This window comes from Botryllus schlosseri, chromosome 1 (genome assembly GCF_051294905.1).
Source record: "Botryllus schlosseri isolate E-star chromosome 1, Bs_hap1, whole genome shotgun sequence".
In the NCBI taxonomy this organism is placed as follows: Eukaryota; Metazoa; Chordata; class Ascidiacea; order Stolidobranchia; family Styelidae; genus Botryllus; species Botryllus schlosseri.
In genome coordinates, this window is record NC_137236.1 from 9,295,904 (window position 1) to 9,316,906 (window position 21,003).

Below are 21,003 nucleotides of genomic sequence, written 5' to 3' on the forward strand. Positions count from 1 at the left end.
CCGCTTTCTATATTATATAACCGTCCGCTATGTCTATTTCGCGGGGCCCCGAACTCCGCTTTCAGTATCCGTCCGCTATGTCATCTCATCGACGGGCAATCAGTCGCCAAATTGGCCTTGGAATAGCATGGCTGACTTCTCCGTTATTCTCCACTGCTTCGAAACATCTTCCGTTACGCCCCGAACTCCGCTTTCTTTGTACTATATAACCGCCCGCTATGTCATCTCATCGACGGGCAATCAGTCGCCCAATTGGCCTTGAACTTGCATGGCTGACTTCTCCGTTATTCTCCACTGCTTCGAAACATCTTCCGATACGACCCGATCTCCGCTTTCTATATTATATAACCGTCCGCTATGTCCATTTCGCGGGGTCCCGGACTCCGCTTTCAGTATCCGTCCGCTATGTCGCGCGTGTCTATAAAGGTTAATGACCGAAAGCTCCGCTGTCTCCGTCTTTTAGGAATCGGCATTTTTGGCTCTCTCCGCCGTCTCCGTTGCTTCCGCGTTTTAGGGTCCGTTCTCCGCTGCCTCCGCTGTCTCCGCTGCCTCCGCTTCTCCGTCTTTTAGGGATGCCCGCGCTGAACGGACCCAGATTTAACGAAATATATTGGTATAACGCCATTTTAATAATATTCACTAAGGAGTTGGTAAACCTTACTTAATTCCCTGAAGTGAAAACCCGATAAGACCTTTGTGAGTCGTATATTTTGTCGTGTGAACGTAGATAATAAAACATGAAATCATACGATGTTTTGGATATATACTCTCTCGTGGCTATGAGAGATATGCGGATGTAATACCACGTAGAGATATTCATTCGTTCATTATTCGCTGACTCGGAAGTCCATTGCATTGCCGTACGTGAGTCAATAAAGTTACAAGTCGTGGAGACAGAAACAAAATATTTGCGTCAGTGTGATCCATCGAATACGTGTGCAATAGACTGGTCGTGGTACGTCAGCCCACAAGGCCGTACGGCACGGTTTCGCCGGTCCGTCAAGAGAAGAAACACGCAGCGAATTGTAAACGCAACCTTCTGGAGTCAGATAAAACACAACTATAACATCTACAAACATTCGCTCTGCGTTATACCAGACATGCTTTAGACGTGATATCTACGCCCTAGACACACTGAAAACAACGTGTGACTTTTAGATGACCTCTATGTCTCCTGTTTTTGTGATATCTGCGATATCTCAGTATCTTCACAGTGATATCTGCGATATCTCAATATATCCACAGTAGTGATATGTGTGATGTCTGCGATATATGGGAATATTCGTGGGGCCCTATCGAATATAAACATTTGTTTACATTCGATATTACCACGATACGATACGATACACGCTGTGTGTGATGGAGCGTATTTCAATTTTAGTGAACCGAGTCGAATTAGAGGGAAAGGTGTAGCTGTAGATATTTAAATGGGTAGCTGTGTAAATATTATTTGGAATATCAACCAACAGTCTTCCTAGATTTTGTTCGTTGCTGATTTTTGGTCATATAGCCAACCGGATCTCGCCTCCTTTTACCTTTTAGCCTTCTAGCAACTGTACGTACTACGCAGTAAAGTGGTGTACACATTGTAACTGTAATGACTCCTATTCGATCCAGGAAGACACAATTGATGCAGACATTCCTATTGAATAATACATTCATTCACAGATCAAGATCATGAAGACATCTCAGTCTTTACATGTATTGCCTGACAGTGCTTGGTCTTGGGTGATTTGCTTCGGCAATGTACTGGCCTCGTTCAGTTCCTTGGGAATATATCGCTGCCTTGGAGTATTTTACCCTGCAGTCATGTCTGAATTCAATGTGAACTACGCGGAAGTGTCTCTGGTGTCAGGATTGTTCACAGGGAGCATGTCTTTCGGCTGTAAGCATCCTTTTTATTCGATTCTAGTAGCTGTCAGGAATGTTTTAGCGTTCAAAATTTTATTTCGAACAGCCTTGTTTCTTGTTCTTGTGAAATGGGTGGGCCTCAGAAAAATTGGAATGGGGACCAATTTGCTTTTGAGTATTTCCGTATTCGTTGCGTCGCAAAGCACCAGCATTACAATGTTTGTGGTGACTTGTGGAGCATTGTGTGGTAAGTGACTTACCGTAAGTCGGCTATGCATGGGTGAAATTATGAAAATGCAAATTTAAGTCATATTCAAATAACATTACCGACCCGCATTGTCCCATCGCAATTATTTAATAACGGAAATTCAGTGTATCACAGCGATTCAATAAAACTAACTTGAGTATGGAGCTCTTGCAATCACCCCAACCCTAAAATCAAATCGCAGATCTGCGTGACTTCCTACCCATGTGTTGAAGGGTTTCCTGGCTACCCATCAACGTACAATCCGTCCTAGTAGCCTAGTAGCTTGCTACCGTAACAGTCTTGGGCAAGTTTATTACATGATTGTGATCATCCTTGACATGTCCCATTTCATTATTCATATTAGCGAAGAGAAATTGTTCTCAACCCTAAACCAAGTCAGTAACCCCGTACAGATTCATGAATATGACCCCAACCAATAATTTAAGGATATCACACACAAAACAACGTGTGCATCGAGCATCAGACGCTTGCTAAAATTTAAATTCATATTTCCTATGTGTATGTCTTTGCGACGCCATGTCAACAAATGTTGTTTATGTGTGATGCCATTGTTAGACAATACTGTTACTTTGTTATACTTCAACTTTGTGATACGATTGGTGATATAGGCTTACAATGTTCTTTCCAATTCTCTAGCTTACTAGCTTCTGACGATTACCGCTGACGAGTGTCAGCCAAAATTATTACAGTTCATTTCAATATTCAATTGTATATTGAAGTTCTGTACCTCCAAGAACCACTTCAGCTGTAGAAAAATAGGAAGAAGTTGGTGATTACTGATTAGGTTGCATCAGTTTTATTGGGGAAAGTGTCATAAGAAGCTCGTCAAATAGCTCGTTAATCACGGTATGTTCTTGTACATTGTACCTATTTGTAGTGTCATTAGTCACTTTGCGTTGGCCGCTGAGATACATCTCGCAATTTCGAAAGTGTTCACTTCAGATTAACAGCTAAAACTATGCGGTCGTTCGACCAAATCAACTTTTGAAGCTAATAGTTACTTCAGAAATTTTAACACACTTCCACTTGTGTAGTGTCTTGGAAATTCTCACTTTTGCACAACTTGACTGGAACTTGAACTTGAACGTCTTAGCTTTACTGTTTCCTCTACTCTTGAGTAGGCTAGCAGCCCTGACCATATAGCCCATCTGATCCACCACTGGTCTGTGCCAAGCGCACTCATTGTAAGCTCATAGGACTTGTTAAATAGGGCTGTTCAAAAGTAACTTTTCTCGACTGTTACTGGCTACCAATGTTACCTATAATTTTTCACGAGTCTGAGCGCTCTCACCATGTCACTGCGCATTCCCTTGGACAACAGTGCGTGACGACTAAAAAAATAGTTATCACTTCGGCTTTTTTTTGTGCGCAGCATATTTTCTGTCCGTGGAGGCCGTGTCAGAACTGCGCAATTGCGCACACGCGCAGCTTATAGGGAACATTGCTGGCTACCACATGAAATTGTTAGGTTGTCTGAAAAAAATGATGCACAGCAAATTCGGCTGAATTCCATCCAGTAGAAGAGAAGTTATTAGGGATGAAAATTTCGGATTTGGAAAATATAGCAGCCTATTTACGGTTGCAAATTCTTTCATTATTTATTACAGATCTAACCACCATAAATGCTATGATTTGAAATCCTAAATTTGAACAGCAGTAACTTCGCTTGTGGGTTGGAATCTATTGTGGATCGTTTTTGAAACAATTTAACAATTTCATGGTGGAGCCAGTAAAATTTGATTTGATTTTTTTTAATGAATAGCTTGAGTCCAAAATTTTCCACTGTGATAACTTCACTTCCACTGGTTGGAATTGAGCCTAAATTAGTTTTCAGCAGGGTTGTAATAACTCGAGTCGCGATTATTTGGTGACTCATCTTGACTCGAGTCATTTTTTTATGCGTAAGTGACTCGACTCGAGTCTATTTGTGTATTGATTCGTCTTGTACTCGAGTCATCGCGCATGACTCGAACCAAGTCACACGACTTGAGACTAGGACGACCAAGACAGACATTTCCTAGTAACTTCGAAGAATAGTAATGTTATCACATATGATTGGTATTTCGTCTATTGGTACTTGTACTTGGAAAACAGGTCCAGAAACTGTTGGGATTCAGGAAAATTACGATATTCTGAATGCAAGCCATTCTATAGGCTATCACTCGAGCAGAGTTAAAAATTAGTCGACTTGTCTCGAGTCAAAATTATAAAAATGAGATTGACTTGTGAGTCGGAACCTTGAGACTAGGTTACAACCCTGATGTGCAGGGTTTTTATAGGTAACGTAACAATGTTATCAAGTTGCAAGTAAAATTTGAAAAAAAGAATCCGGCTAGTCTTTACATCTTACGGTGATGAAAAGCTCAGATACTTCCATCTTGCAGGATTTTGCGGCGGATTATCAGTCAGCTTGATCTTCCTGAGCATATCGATTTACTACAACAAACATCGCTCGAAAGCGGCTGGATTGACGACTGCCGGACTGTCCGTTGGCGGTCTCGTAGCGGCGCCTACTTTATCTGCGCTCGTTGGAGAATATGGATGGCGCGGCGCGATGCTCATTACGTCAGCGGTGACGCTTCACGCTTGCGTGGGAGCCGCACTGTACAGGTGAATGGAACCAAATTGATTGTAAAATAGGATAGGGTTCGACATGGCTTTCGAGTGATACACAGAGGTGATCAAAGCATTCAGCGTAGTTAATAAAGTGGAAGTAGAAGTAAAGCAGTATAGTCGCACTCCATCACAAGCAGGATTGTAACGTAACCAAGTCACAAGGTTCCGAGTCACAAGCCAATCTCACTTTTGTAGTTTTGACTCGAGTCAAGTTCAAGTCGGCGCTCAGCGGCAGGGTTGTAACCAAGTCACAAAGCTGCAAGTCACATGGCATTCTCACATTTTTGGTTTTGACTCGAGTCAAGTCGAGTCATCATAATTCACCACCGAGTCCAAGTCATCGAGCAGAGGGTCGAGTCCGGGTCACGGTATTATGACTCAAGTCCGAGTCCAAGTCATTGTGTTGACTGCTTAGTTTCCAGGTACAGTCTTGTTAAACCCACTCTTACAACTCTGGTGATATCGAATGATTCGCATTTATGAATATACCGATTTTCCTCACTTTTAACAGTTTCTGGTCGCATTTTCAAGTACCAGTACCAATAGACGTAATCCCAATAGGGTGGTTACTTATATAACTGTTCTTCGAAATTACCATGAAATGTCGGTCTTGGCCGTCTGAATCTCGATTCATATGACTTGGTTCGAGTCATGCGCAACGACTCGAGTCCAAGTCGCGTCAAGACACAGATTGACTCGAGTCGCGTCATTTCCGTACCGCTATTTTGAGAAAATGACTCGAGTGAAGTCGAGTCATAAAAAAATTGTGACTCGAGTCTGACTTGAGTCAAGTCATTACAACCCTGCTCAGCGGGTCGACACTCTGACTCGAGTCCAAGTCATTGTGTTTGACTGTTCAGTTTGGAGTTGAGGTTTTGTAAAAGCAACCTTTTACGACTCCGCTTGCTGATATCGAATGCTACGCATTCATAATATACTAATTTTCCTCTCTTTTAGCTGTTCATGCTTGTATTTTTAAGTATCAGTATCAGTACTTATTGACCAGAGGTGGCCAACCTTTTCCGCCAAAGGGCCACATTCGATTGACGAACTATTGCGCGGGCCACTAGCCGCGCCAAGCGCGAAAATGTTTTGAAGTTCATAGGTCAATAATATTGTCACTTGACTATATTGCGGGCCTGCTGTATATCGCTGGGCTCAGTTTGCAAGGACTGGACTATTCGGCGCCTGGACATATCGATATCAAAAGCTTCGACCAACATGCGTCAATCATTTTGTGCCTAGGTTTCACAGTCGACGATCTTTCTGCGAGCGCAAACGCAAGGTCGCATATATGTTGAACGACACTTTGTCTCGTAATCGTGGTTATAGTTAGACTTAATCTGACACATTAGACCAGAGGTCTCAAACTCAAATGTGTTCCCTGGCCAGTTTTCCAGTTTTGACGACGCCGCGGGCCGCAGCATTTATAGGGGTATCCTATGTCTTTCCAAGTAGGCCTTATTTGGCCGGAATGAATTGTCCTATTGAAAGTGAGCCGATCCAGCAGATTAACAGTAAACACACATCGTCAAAATTTGATTTACTCTTGTATCAATTTGGGCCTGGCACGAAAAGAATCATCACATTTATAACTATTTGAGAAGAATTGTTGTTGTACTTGATATATATTAATTATAAGATATAGAGACCATATGGGCGGTCAAATGTATGATGCCATCATAAAAGCTATCGGGTTATAATTTTGCGGCTACTATGTATATTTTAAATTTGACAGATTGATAATAGAGACTGATCTGAGATCAAAACGTTTTTAGGTTGGGCATTGTAATTCCAATCCAGGATTCGTGTATACTTCTGATAAGTAGGCTGGGTAATTTCCTGCCAAATCAACAAGGGGGTTGCACCAAGGTTGGAGAATTTATATGAGATTTGGCACACTGGCTGATGTAGCTTTAGACAGGCCAAATCCAAATTTTTTTTGAAAAATTCTGAAAAAGTACCAAGTTATGAGGCTTCAAAGTTTGCACATTTTCCTTGTCACACTTCATTGAACACTGTCAATAATTTTTTCAATGTCATAATTTTAAAGGTAAAAAGCCGTCAGCGTGGCTGAAATTTGGGGACATGATGCTACTGCTATCCAAGAATTCTTAAATTGATGGCCCAAACATTTCAGAGTATGTTATCATAGAAAATAATGTCACCAAAGACTCCTACTGCATGTTTTGGTACCGAAAGTTTACACTCCCATAAATAAAAAGGGGAAAAATTTTAGAAGCCTAAATTCTGGAAAAATAATCTTGAATATATTGTCTTTCATTTAATATTGATTCAATTCATTAATTTCCAACTACACCAGTAAAAAACTTCAAATTAATAATTGGATTAGATAAACAATGAACTAAAACTTTCAAGGCATTGTTCACTGTGATGTCACAATGCATGGACTGTTAAAGGTGGCTGAATGGAGTAAACTGGCCATGGGAATTAAAGTACAGTTGTGGCTGAGTAACTAGTCCAATTTTAGTGAGTGAGTGACTTTATTGTCTTAATTTCAACAGGTAAATAACTCATTTGAATGCATAGTTAGAAAGGTGATGTCTCAGCTTGAAAATTGCAGTATTGGAAGAAACTTGGAAGAAATTTGCCACAAATTACATTTTACTGCAAAAACCGGGTTGATAACTGTGCCAAGCTTATTTCATTGGCCAGCAAGAGAAGATATCTGCTATGTCCCATTTTCTCATATACTTCTTTGCATTGACATGCCTTCAACTTTAGTGGCAGGCAGTACAAAGTACATGAAGACAATATCCAAAAAATACAGAACATTTTCCATGGATTGGGCAATTGAGATGCTTTTGTACAAGTATGCTACGAGATCAATTTCATTTTCTTTTAGTTATGTGGTATATGATTAGAGAAACTGTTAATTCCAGACCAATTAGCATGGGAAATTTGGATTGAATTACATGTATTCATTTACAGTAGGCCTATACAACCATTTTATGTGAATTTCGTTTGTTAAGCTTGTTTGGTTTGTGACGTCATAATTGGAAATGCTAAAAATTCACAGTAATCAGAAATTGTCCAATTTCCACCTGATAACGTGGAAATTAATTGTTCATTTTTTGTAGCAAGGTAGAATGCTCATTGAAAAGTCGACTTTTATCAAAATACACCAGCCAAGGCTGTGTCAACAAAAAGAGTTCGTGTATCATCTAAAAATAGTACATTGAACGCTCTCGTATTCGACATTTCGTGCTGGTGACGTCATATTTTGTGCTACGATTGTTGATATACGCTGTTCTTTCGAATTCTCTACTAGTTGCTGACGATTACCCCTGACGAGTGTCAGCCGAAAATATTCGGGTTCATTTTAATATGAATATGCTATTCAATTGTATATTGAAGTTCTGTACCTCAAAGAAGCTGTTCATTGAAAACCATTAATTCATGAAAATGACCTTAAATTTTTTTTCCCCTTTTCAGATATACCACATTCCATTCAAGCTGTAGGAAAATGAGAAGCTGCTGTTCACAAGCCGCACTAACATGATATAGACTTCAAATGGTTCATTCAGCTCACTTTATATGTTAGTCAGGCTCTTGAGGAGATTTCCACCAAATTTTAGGGTTATCAAACTATCATAGTAAGATATATTGCTGTTTCACTGCAGATTTGATGAAAATCACTGAAGCGTGACATGCAAAAAGCATGATTTTGTGAGGAGTGTAACTCGGTCATCAGATTGAATTTGAGAAAAAAATGTTGGATTCCCTCATGATAATGACAGAAGAATCAATGTGCCAAATTTCATAGCCATCCATTAACCTTGGTGCTCATCTGAAAATAAATTTGCTCATTTGGCAGGAAATTACCCGGCTATTAATCTCATGGTCATATATCTTAGAATATAGGAGCAGAAAAAATATAAATATAATATAACTATATTAATGAATGTGACCTAGTGGTTAAAATGTCTGAACGCCGAACGGCCCATTGTTGTTACATCGTTGGAGCGTACCACTACGGTACTCGGTACCTTTAAGTGGCCTTAATAACATGGTTTAGCGACCAAAGATGTAACTAACAGATTGCCAATGGTTGTCATAACTACTTGCTTGATTGGCGAAATACCAAGCTGCGACCTTCTGATCTATTACTATTCCCCTGATACGCGATTAGTTCATTATGCGTCCATGGTTCTAACAAATTCACGGCATTCCGAGTCACTCCCAGTCCACTTGAGTCATTTTCATTTTGTTGTCGAGTTAGCCCGAGTCTGAGTAATTCTAAGAAAGGTCGCGTCCAAGTCCAACTCACAAATTTCAGTCAAGAATCGTTTAAGGGTCAGGTTTTGTCATCGTTAATTGGAACTGTGGCGAAATAGTGAATATTCCGCTGCATGGTAGCGTTTACAATTGATGTGATAGTGAAGTTTGATGAATAGTTTCAGGCTTTAGGAGCAATTTAAGAGGGAATTTTCACTTTATAACCTGAAAAGATATATGTGACATTTATATATTGTCAAATTAATAATAATCTAAAATGTAGTCGCGGGCCGCACAAAAGGCTCTGGCGGGCCGCGTGTTTGAGACCTCTGCATTAGACGTTCTTTCATCTTCACAAAGGGGCAACAATATTAAAAGCAAGAAATTGAGTGACAACACGTTGCGCTAAGCGTGTAGAAATTTTTTACTTTTGATAAATCTATCTCAAATTAGTCTGCTTTATTATAGTGTGCGAAGATCTACCAAAATGTGACTGGCTCATGGATCTGCCAATGCGTCGGAACTGATATTTTAGTCATCACATCTGAAGTGTTGCGGCCAGACTAATCAAATTTTTGGTTGGCATTGCAAGTTCACAATCTGTGCAATCCATTTTTGATAATATTAAAAATTTCGGAAATTACCTCGCGGACCACATGTGGCCCGTGGGCCACGGGTTGGCCGGCCCTGTTATAGAAAAAATACCAATATTGCGGCAACTTAAATACGGTAGCCTATTCTTCTGAATTACAATGAAATTACCATAACTATTTGTTCTCTCTCTGCCCACGTGATCAGATTTATCAGTCGAGCTGACGGAGGTATTGGTGTCTTTCCCGATCAACGTTTGCAAAGCCATTGGAGGAAAGAATGAATTCTCAGGCATAGGCCTACACAATTTCCATAATGCAACGCCCAATTTCACGGTCCAATCAAATTGACTGTCACGAAAATCTGGCTGACGAATTATTGTCAGCACGGGAACAAAGTTTTGCACGTTACTGGAAGTGACATATCTGCGAAGTCACGATGAAACCACAGCATTGGTTCAAAGTGCAATGAGATGGGCATGGCCGAAAGTAAGCTCTACCGAATTATCTTGAATGTGATGTAAATCCGCCATTACATTCTTTGTGGTAAAATAAAGAGGTACATAATTGAGAATCGAATCACTCCATGGTGTGTTCGATTTTGCCCAGACCTAGATTTTCAAAATTGAGCATTCAACCGAACTCCTGGTTAAACCAATTTTGCAGGCAATCAGTCAACATCGATATAATTTATTAATGCATATATCTGATTTCACAGGCCGGTAGCACGTGCTGATTCGGAAGCAAATACCGATGCCACTGATGATGTCTCCTTGACAAAGACCCCTACTTCTGATAAGTCTGCTTGGTCTGCCAGAATCAAAGCCGTATTCGATTATACTCTGTTTTCTCGACCAGTTTACGTCTTCGCTTTCGTATCCAGCATGACTTATTGGTCAGCCATGGTAAGCAGACAGGCTAATACTGAGAAGACTGCAGGGTCAGATCATGTCAGGTGATCCAGAAAAATTTCAACTTATGCCCCCACCATCTCAGATTATCATGGAAATTGGTATGCTTAGAAAACTTTTCTTTCTGAATTCAGAAAAACAAATTTTATGAAAATCGGTCAAGTAAAACTGAAGATGTGGCCGTTCAAAAATTGCTGTTTTTTTGATCGCTTAAGCGGAAAAAATGTCAGAAATTTACATATGTAATTGAAATCTGCCATAATTCGATCAAATTAGGGTTGTTGAGGATGACACTTTCACAATTGTTCATTTACATCCTACTTGATACTTTGCCCCCTTCTTTGACACCTGGGGCTGCATAGTCTGACCTTTAACCCCATGATTCTGTTCGCGTCTTCGAAAATCGCTCATGCATGACGTCATTTTTAATTGCAAATTTCTTTTGACCAAGAGGTGGTGTCATCAAGTGTAAGGTGTCATTGGAAAGCTCCTGATAAGGACTTTCAGAATCAACTATAACATTCCTCGCTATAGAATCATTACATACCATAAGAGTGCCATGAAACTAACCTGCAAATAACATGTTTTAATTGAAAATCTCACCTTTCTCAACATGACACAAACTCTGTAAAACAACTAATTTTACTTTTATTCTATATACAGTACCTATTGTACTACACACAAGGTAGTCAGTATAACTCAAAACAGATAATTGCCGACATAAATTATGCTGGAAATAATTTTTGAAAATTGAAGAAAAATTTGCTACACAGTTTGAGGTGAACACACAGTACTTCAAAAATGAATCAGAATTCACAACTAACGCAATGATAAGATGCAATATTTTATGTATTCTACACAATACATTTGGGCAACGATCAGCACTAAACAATGAAATGGACAATAACAACGAAAATCAATGTCAGCGGGTTGGTAGATTTCATATTATGGTGAGATATCAACTATGCACTTGCACATATCAGATATATATATTTATCTTTGATGATATCTCTTCCAAACTTCTTTGACTTTCAGTGTTGTTTATACACACTCTTTTTGATGCTAACTCGGTCTTCCAACGCCGGCATCATCCTATTGTTTTTGCTGTTTCAAAAAAACTTCACAACTTTTTCAATTTTTTCATCTGAAAGCATCTTCCATTTTTCTGGTGGTGGCAAAGAATAACTCCAGTGTCTTGTTCTTGCTGTTTTGCATCTCTCAACAACCTTCCACTTACTCCAAAAATTTCCGAGATTTTCATTCTTGACCAATTGTTAAGATTTGAATTTTTTGAGGTCTTGTTGAATTAGGGCTATTGTTTTTTCTTATATTTTTGATACGATATTTCAAAAGCAACTTCATTTTCATATTCATCTTTTCCCGTCCCTACAAATTCTTGAATCTCATCAACATGTAAAACCTTGGCAAGCTTTGTTTCAACATTGAGATTCAATTCTTGTATTTTTCTTCTTCCGTATCTAATTTTTCGATTTCCATAAAGAGAATGCAGCTTTACTGGAGATTCACCAACAGCATGAAGACTCTGATATGTGCATTGTTAATATATCACCATAACATGAAGACTACAATGCATGAGATATTGCATCTTATCATTGCGATAGTTGTGAATTCTGATTAATTTTTGAAGTATTGTGTGTTCACCTCAAACTGTGAAGCAAATTTTCTCCATTATTTTAAAAATATCTCCCAAAATTATTTCCAGCATAATTTATGTCAGCAATTATCTGTTCTGAGTTATAGTGACTACCTTGTGTATAGTACAATAGGTACTGTATATAGAATAAAAGTAAAATTAGTTGTTTTACAGAGTTTGTGTAGTGTTAAGAAAGGTGAGATTTTCAATTGAAACATGTTATTTGCAGGTTAGTTTCATGGCACTCTTAGGATATGTAATGATTCTATAGCAAGGAATGTTATAGTTGGTTCTGAAAGTCCTTATCAGGAGCTTTCCAATGACACCTTACACTTGATGACACCACCTCTTGGTCAAAAGAAATTTGCAATTAAAAATGACGTCACGCGTGAGCGATTTTCGAAGACATGCGCAGAATCAAAGGGTTAAAGGTCAGACTATGCAACCCCAGGAGTCAAAGTAGGGGGCAAAGTATCTAGTAGGATGTAAATGAACAATTGTGAAAGTGTCATCCTCAACAACCCTAATTTGATCGAATTATGGCAAATTTAAGTTACATGTTTATATTTCTGACAATTTTTCCGCCTGAGCGTTCACAAAAATGGCAATTTTTGGACGGTCATACCTTCGGATTTAGTTGACCTTTTTTGTTGAAATTTGGATTTCTGAAATCAGAAAACAAAGCTCTGTAAGCATGCCAATTTTCATGATGTTTCGAGATAGTTGGGATATGGCCTGGACCAAGTGATATGATATTACCCTGCAGCAATGAGCTGATTAAAATCATGCGGATAAAGTATTCTGCCAGCCAATTCATGTTCTGTAAATCAATGCGTTCACTATAGCCTACTGTTCAAAGTAAGTGCCCGAATCACAAACCTATATGCCAGTGTTGGGATCAAGTCACTTCCTTTGAGTCACAATTCATATCGAGTCATTGCACATTTTGACTCAAGTCAAGTCGCTCGAGTTTTGAAGGTGACTCAAATCTAGTCGAGTCAAGTCTCAAAGTCCTGTCGAATTATCGGAGGCATGAGGCATGTTTCAAATCATTGCATTTTGCAAGATGATTAAAGTCCAGAGTGTGTCGCTATCAATTTTGAACCTAGTAGCGAATATCAAGTTAATTATACCGTCAACGGGGTATTGCTTAGGTTCGTTATATATATGCATACATGCATACCGGTATATGCATACTGATAAAGTACGTCGGTAACTGTCAGCCAAACTGATGATAGAATATGAAACCTCAGCAAGTTTAAACAAATCGATAAGATGCAATCCACAATCCACCAATTGACCTATGCAATGCATCCGTGTGATACCATTTTAGGGTGCACCAATTGTTGACGAGTAATATGAAGTATAAACCAGGGTTATATTGACTCGAGTCACGATTATCTGATGACTTGACTTGACTCGAGTCATTTTCGCAAAATTCAGAAATGACTCGACTCGAGTCAATCTGTGTATTGACTCGACTTGGACTCGAGTCCTTGCGCATGACTCGAACCAAGTCATATGACTCGAGACTCATTGTAATTTCGAAGAATAGTTAAGTAACCACAGTACTGGGACTTCGTCTATTGCTACTGGACTTGAAAAAGCCACCAGAAACTGCTAAAAGTGAGAAAATTAGAGCTATAGGTATAAAGTGGGTTAAGAAGACTTTAGCTGGAAACTGAGCAGTCAACACAATGACTTGGACTCGACCCTCTGCTAGCTGACTTGGACTGGGACTTGACTCGGTGGTGAATTGAAAATGACTCGACTTGACTCGAGTCAAAACTATAAAAGTGAGATTGAGTTGTGACCTGGAGCCTTGTGACTTGGTTACAACCCTGGTATAAACTGTATCGTTCTGATCTAAATCATACAAGTGTTTCGCTAAGACAGTGGTTCTTAAACTCTTTAAACCGTGACCATGATCTGAGTTTGAATGGCATCTCGCGACCCAAGAGTCACACACCAAAAAGAATACATTTTTAATATTATTATGCTACGTTTTTACGGGCATATGTGGCATAGATAACTTCTCTTCGTTTGCAATCAATTTGTTTGGGACATTCCGATGGAGACCTATTTACACCGTGTTTGTATTCTTGACGCTTTTGACTTCCAGGTGGGAACTACCTTCCTTATTATTCCACTCGGGATGGAATCGATGGGTTTGGATCGGACCGCCGCGTCAATTTTACTCGCATGCCAATCAGCCGGAGACCTTGTCGGAAGGGTGATGGGCGGATTGATCGGTGACTGCAGGGGGGTGAATAAGTAAGTCAAACATATCTTGGTTTTCGTTGTAGGTCGGCCCTTACTAACCTTTGTTCGACGCGACCGAGTGACACTGACTCCAAACAATCGCTTTGCAAAAATACAGCCCAATTTACAAGCTGACTAACTTACCAACTAAAAGCTATATCGTAGTCGAATTCTATTCACTAGTCTTGTAATCGGGTTTCCGATGAAACATAGTATATTCAATTATTCATGTTGAAAAAAAAACACGATTATTTTCGGCTGACACTCGTCAGGGGTAATCGTCAGCAACTAGTACAGTAATGGAAAGAACATTGCACATCAACAATCGTATCACAAAATATGACAATCACAGGCATGAAATTTCGAATATAATCGGGGCAGATAGAGGGCTTATTCTTAATAATGTACTATTTTTAGATGATACACAAAGTCCGTCTGTAAGCACGGGCTGGGTTGGCGTATTTTGATAAAAGTCAACTCCAAGGTACCTATATATAAGTGTGAACGGCCTTTGCCGACGACACGGAATCTGTCGTCCAGATAATTTTTCGCGTGAACAAGAATATCCATCAAATGTTTGCTGATGGCAGTATTTCATTGTGGTGACGTCATATTTTGCAATACGGTTATTGATTTACGATGTTCTTTCCAAGTCTCTACTAGTTGCTGACGATTACCCCTGACGAGTGTCAGCCGATAATATTCGGGTTCATTTCAATATGAATGTTCTATTCAATTTCGATTGAAGTTCTGAAAACCTTCTTGGAGGTACAGAACTTCAATTTACAGTTGGATAGCATACTCATATTGAAATGAATCCGAATTGAAGTTCTGCACCTCAAAAAAGCTCTTCAATACTCAAAGCGTACCTCAATAGACGTTGTGTTTGATTCATGCAAAATAAATAGCGTATCACGTTACCACGAATAGCGTAACTTCTACTTGAGTACCAACGACAACACTATTTTGATCTCCTCTTTGACCATCTCCAGTAATACTCGTTGTCTTGCAGCTCCATTCTGCTGGGCGTTACGACCACACTGGGTACGGTTTCAACGTACGTCATTACATTCTCCGGGAATTACGCGTTACAATGCGTGCTGGCGTTCGTTCTGGGTGTGACCTATGCGCCGTTTGGCAGCTTGTTTGTCGGTTTGTACACGGAGGTGTTCGGTCCGGAGAAGATGACGCATGCTTTAAGTTACGAGGGATTTGTAAGCACCATACTCACTCTGCCCATGACTTATCTTCTGGGTAAGTTTATTGTGCTCTGTTTGAGTGTATCAATCAGGGTTGTAACCAAGTCACAAACATCCAGGGTTGCAATGACTCGAGTCACGATTTTCTGATGACTCGAATTGACTCGAGTCATTTTCTCAAAATACGGAAATGACTCAACTCGAGTCAATTTTTGTATTGACTCGACTTGGGATCGAGTCATTGCGAATGACTCGAACCAAGTCATATAACTCGAGACTCAAACGGCCAAGACCTACATTTCGCTGTAATTTCGAAGAATAGTAAAGTAACCACACCATTTGGATTTCGTTTATTGATACTGGTACTTGACAATGCGACCAGAAACTGCTAAAAGTGAGGAAAACCAGTGTATTATAAATGCGAACCATTCGATATCACCAAAGAGAGCTTTAAAAAGTGGGTTTAACAAAAATTTTACTGGAAGCTGAGCAGTCAACACAATGACTTTGACTCGGACTCGAGTCATAATACCATGACTCGGACGGGACCTGCTGCTCGCTGACTTGGACTTGGACTTCACTCGATGGTGAATTGAAAATGACTCGACTTGACTCGAGTCAAAACTATATAAGTGAGATTGACTTGCGACTCGGAATCTTGTGACTTGGTTACAACCCTGCGATGATTCCAGTCACAAGTGAATCTCACTGTCATAGTTTTGACTTAAGTCAAGCCGAGTCAGTGAGTAGAGGGTCAAGTCCGAGTCATGTTGTTGTGACTCGAGTCCGAGTCCAAGTTATTGTGTCCACTGTTCAGTTTTGAGTTCATTCCGGTTCAACCCACTTTTTTCAACTCTTCTTGAGTGATATAGAATAACTCACCTTTATACTGCCGGTACCGTAATTTTCCTCAGTCCCAACAGTTTCTGGCCCTATTTTCCAAGTATCAGGACTGATAGACGAAATACCAATCATGTGGTGACTTTACTGTTCTTCGAAGTAACAATGAAATGTACGTCTTGGCCATCATAGTCTCGAGACGTGCACCGAGTCATTAACACCCTGGTATCTATGATTGGATAGTAGGTAGGACTCGGACTTAAACTAAAAAAAATTTCCGCTTTTCTTAATTAGAATAAATTTTGCATTATAGCTGCACACTGTGCACAGTCTTTTCCAAATCAGATTAAAATATAGAAGTACAGCTTCACAAATTTTTCCAAATAAGATTTAAAATGAGGATTCCTGAATTTTCGAAAACTTGTAGTAGTGTCTCTTAGTGTACTCCACTGTACCCAACTAAATATATTACAATGAAAAGACCAGTACAGCAATCGGCTACTTCTAGATTTTGAGTTTAATTTCATGGTTTCTCCTTTTCATTTGTCAATATTAATATTTTAAAATTTTAGCAATGGCCACACCTGTTGAAAAGGAGGTATGGTGAAACTGACCTTTAGCTTGGCTTTAAATATCTCCATCTTAAAGGATTGTGTAAGCCGCAATGTGTTTCAAGTTCAATAGTTCTGCTTCTGACTATTCTATGAAATCGGAATTGCTATAAGTTTTATAATAGGGGGAGGGCAGTGATTTTTCAAAAGATTAAAAGCAAATAACTGTGTGAAAGAAATTGAGAACCCCTGCTGTAAACTTCACAATGTGTGGTTCTGGAAAATCGGTTTACGTTAGGTGTTTATCTCAGCTACCGTATTTCATTTACAGGCATTATCATTGATACGACCGGAGAAGTTCTAATCGCTTACTACGTGTGTGGGGTATTCATGGCTCTAACTTCGACGTCAATCTACATTATCTACATACTACAAGGACGGAACGCCATGGCAATATCTCATGTGCGTAATGTAACGGCACAATCCGTGGAAAATGGATGAAACGTCGGACATGTTTTGAAGCCAACAAGAGGCAATATCAGTACCAATACGACCACATGTAAAGCAGAGGAACGAAGCCTACTTCTCCCAGGATTTGAGATTGCGCATGGTGTTGCAACAACAGACTAAGAAAATGAAATGAAATTGAAATCGAGAATGGATATGACTCTGATACCCGCATTCTGTACACGGTCATTGATGTAGGCTATTCGTCGATGCAACTGTAGAGATTACACAGTGCCACCTAAAAGATCATAGCTCTATCAAATATGCCCGACCTGATGCGTGGAATAGTATCCCGCCGGCCATCCAACAGTTGACGAGCATGTCCACATTCAAGCCAAAATACAAGCAATTACTACTAAATAAATACTAGTCCATCCTCAGGATTACCGGACCACGACTGAGTTATCGATCTCGCTTTCCATGACATGCCGCCTTATTTCTTGTCGCGTTCTTTTTTCTGTTCTTCTTTCTTTACTCTTCATTCAGTGTGCATGCTTCCTCTATACATCGCCTAGGCCAGAGGTCTCAAACTCAAATGTGCTCGCGGGCCAATTTCCTACTTTTTGATGGCGTCGCGGGCCGCAGCACCAATAATAGGGTAATTCAATGTATTTCCAAGGAGATCTTATTTGGCGGGACCTTGCAGACTGACATTCCACTCGAATTCACGCCTGTCACGGAAAAATCATATTTTAAAATATTTGAATAAAATTGTTGCTGTACTTGGGATAGTTGCTGTATATTTAGTTGTAGTCACCATGCGAGAGTAGGCTACGAATGCATCAGGACATCGTAAAAGCAGCAGCGTTATAATTTTGCAGCTAGCGGGCATTTGCCTTGTCACAATAATAGGTAGAATATTTTAGAATTTTACAAAGATTGATCTGATATCAGAGCATTGGAGCTATACAGCATACTCCGGATAACTAGACTATTGATCATGTCCTTGCCAAAGTTAAATTAAATCAGTGTCAGATTCCACTTCGAATATTTGAACAGATCTATAACAACTTGAATATAATGATTACTGTGCCATAGCAATAGAAATGTTCAATTGCCAGAGAATTCATTGGCGTTACAACTATGAAGCGTACGCTACGACTACTTTATACTAACTACATTTAATTGGCGATATTAACAAGGATAAAGATACCCAAGATGACACAGGGTATAACTAACTGAATATCAAGATGGCAACATAATGTCAATGCAATAGTTGCTATACCGACCTCTTTAGATATCTAAAAAAGCGACATAACACAAGCTAAGACTTTATATATATATATATATATATATTACGATTCCCCATACCAGTTTGTTGCGTCCGTGGTTGCCCGAGTCACAGTAATTCCTTCTCTGATTGTAACATTTGAAGCGACTCAACTGGAGTCATTTTTATTTTACCACCCAGTCAGTCCGAATTCGAGTAATTTTACGAACGGTCGCGCCCAAGTCAAAATCACAATTTTCAGTTATGAATCATCATCGGGTCATGTTTTACCCTCATAAACAAGTAGTGTGACGTAATAGTTGATCTTCCACTGCGAGCTAACTTTTGAAAGGGATGTAAGAGTGAAGTTTGATGAGTAGTTTCAAGCTTCTGGAGTAGTTTTAGAGCAAATTTCCAGTTCTCAAATGAAAAAAGAAGATATTTGGCAGGTAAATATTCTCCAATAGTTCGAAATCCAAAATGTCGTCAAGGGCCGCACAAAATGGTCTCGCGGGCCGCGTGTTTGCGACCTCTGGCCTAGGCCAAGGCGGGTGTTTGGTTCCATAGACCACTCCAAGTCGCTTCGACACCTTCCTATATTTTCATTCAGTGTGCATGCCTCCTCTATATCCTAGGCCAAGGTGGGTGCTTGATTACATAAGCCTAGGCCAGTGGTTCCCAACCCTTTGTCTTCATTCCCCACTTCAGATTTTTGATTTTGATATAGTAGTAGGGGAGACCGGGGACAATTGTAACACTTTTTGGATTTTCAAACATTACGTGTTGTTCTCATGGAAATTTCATTTCCAAAGTTTTATATAAAGAAGCCAACAACTCGATAGTTTATATAAAAACTAAAATGGAACTCAATCAACACTCAATCATGGAAATTTTGGATCGCGAAAATCGCCGCTCAAATGTTACAATCGCCGCGTACCCAGGAGCAATTGTACCACCCATACGGGGCAATTATAACAGTGTTAGGCCTATTTATAAGTAAAAACAAACGAAATGAGCAACGAAAACGCGACCTCGACTTGTACTATTGCATTAAACTAAAGAAATAGAAGTTTGAACGCTTCCAGGCTACGCCCCATAGCATTTTGGCATTTGAATACAATATCACCCTTCGTGCCTTCTTTATGAGCTCAAAGTCTACAAGAACCACATTCATTCCATGATCTCCTTCCACATATCAGGCATCTTCTACCAATGTGCTGTTGTTCAACATGCACAATGGGTTGGACATTGGATCACCTGCGAAGGTGCGAAACCGACCTGGTTAATATATTTAAATAGTGTAGCAAAACCAGGACAAAACATTTTGTGGAGTCAAAGCTAATGGCATTCTTCTTTGTAGACCAGGGGTTCTCAACTTCACTTGTATAGCGGGCCGCATTTTAACAGCAAAAGACGCTGCGGGCCGCAGAACATTATTTCCATGTATTCGCGGGCTACTATTAAATTTAGGCTACTGTAGCCTATTTACCAGTCGTATACAGGCGTTTAATACATTTTATGCATTCGAAAGCATTAATGGACAGAGTTCGTATGTTTGCAGTTTTTTTGTGAGAATATTATCTTCCAGCGGCACAAGTATGCCTATATCCCATCATTGAGCGTGCATTGCATTAGTTGCCAAGTCGGTATATGCACCTTCAAACCCTTTCACCAGAGAACCGAATTCTCATTTTCAATGTGTGGGCGAGCAAGTATAAAATTACGGTCACTTTTTTTGCTACAGAGGCCATTATCACTTTGAGCTCCCAATGATATGAGAAGAAGTCTGGCGTTCGGGTCATTTCTGAACAAACCAATCAACCCTGCTCCTCTCCTTTCACGGAAGGAGCCCTGCGCCAATACAGATAGAATTGAGCTTTCTTAAGTTGATGTTTTTCGCTGGTCCCTACCCGCGTTTGCCCTGCCAGCATTTCTACTCTGATGAAAAGCATCCAGATAATTAATTAGCTATGTAATGTCTGTTGAGTCAAAGGATTCATCCGATGCTAGGCTAAAGTAGTCGAAGCGTCAACGTATTTCAGAATATGCGATGAAAGATCGACTGAAATTGCTGTTACTCTTCGGGTCACGGTTGAATCAGACAACTGTAGCTTCAAAATTTGTCAGGTGATGTTGTCCTTGCTGTTAAAGTTCCGGAAGCAGCGAATATTCACACAGTATGGTAAAATTTTAATGAAATCACACTTTCTTTGGCAAATGTCATGAGTTTAGCGATATTCCAAGCCATTTTGAACCATGCGTCTGTAACATCATCGACAATTTTAACAATGCCGCGGAATATAGA

At 39.8% G+C, this 21,003-nt stretch overlaps 1 protein-coding gene across 2 annotated transcripts; it reads left to right on the plus strand.

Moving 5' to 3' along the window:
- Positions 1-583: 583 nt before the first annotated feature.
- LOC145440744 (monocarboxylate transporter 13-like) lies at positions 584-18,214 on the plus strand. 2 transcript variants are annotated; one of them, XM_080318496.1, is made up of 7 exons: positions 584-1,885; positions 1,958-2,098; positions 4,504-4,729; positions 10,283-10,469; positions 14,252-14,403; positions 15,404-15,645; positions 17,313-18,214. In XM_080318496.1, exons 1-7 carry the CDS (start codon positions 1,678-1,680, stop codon positions 17,480-17,482), a joined length of 1,326 nt encoding a protein of 441 aa, XP_080174622.1. In that variant the 5' UTR covers positions 584-1,677; the 3' UTR covers positions 17,483-18,214. The 2 variants fall into 2 exon arrangements, with proteins under 2 accessions (XP_080174622.1, XP_080174614.1); XM_080318488.1 differs by having other exon boundaries at positions 584-2,098.
- Positions 18,215-21,003: the final 2,789 nt, after the last annotated feature.

Bases quoted from the DNA above. Each gene is read 5' to 3' on its own strand.
- LOC145440744 (XM_080318488.1), top strand. From the start codon at position 1,678: ATGAAGACATCTCAGTCTTTACATGTATTGCCTGACAGTGCTTGGTCT. The intron at 4,730-10,282 runs GTGAATGGAACC...CTGATTTCACAG, and splicing joins GTGGGAGCCGCACTGTACAG to GCCGGTAGCACGTGCTGATT. The intron at 15,646-17,312 runs GTAAGTTTATTG...TTTCATTTACAG, and splicing joins GCCCATGACTTATCTTCTGG to GCATTATCATTGATACGACC.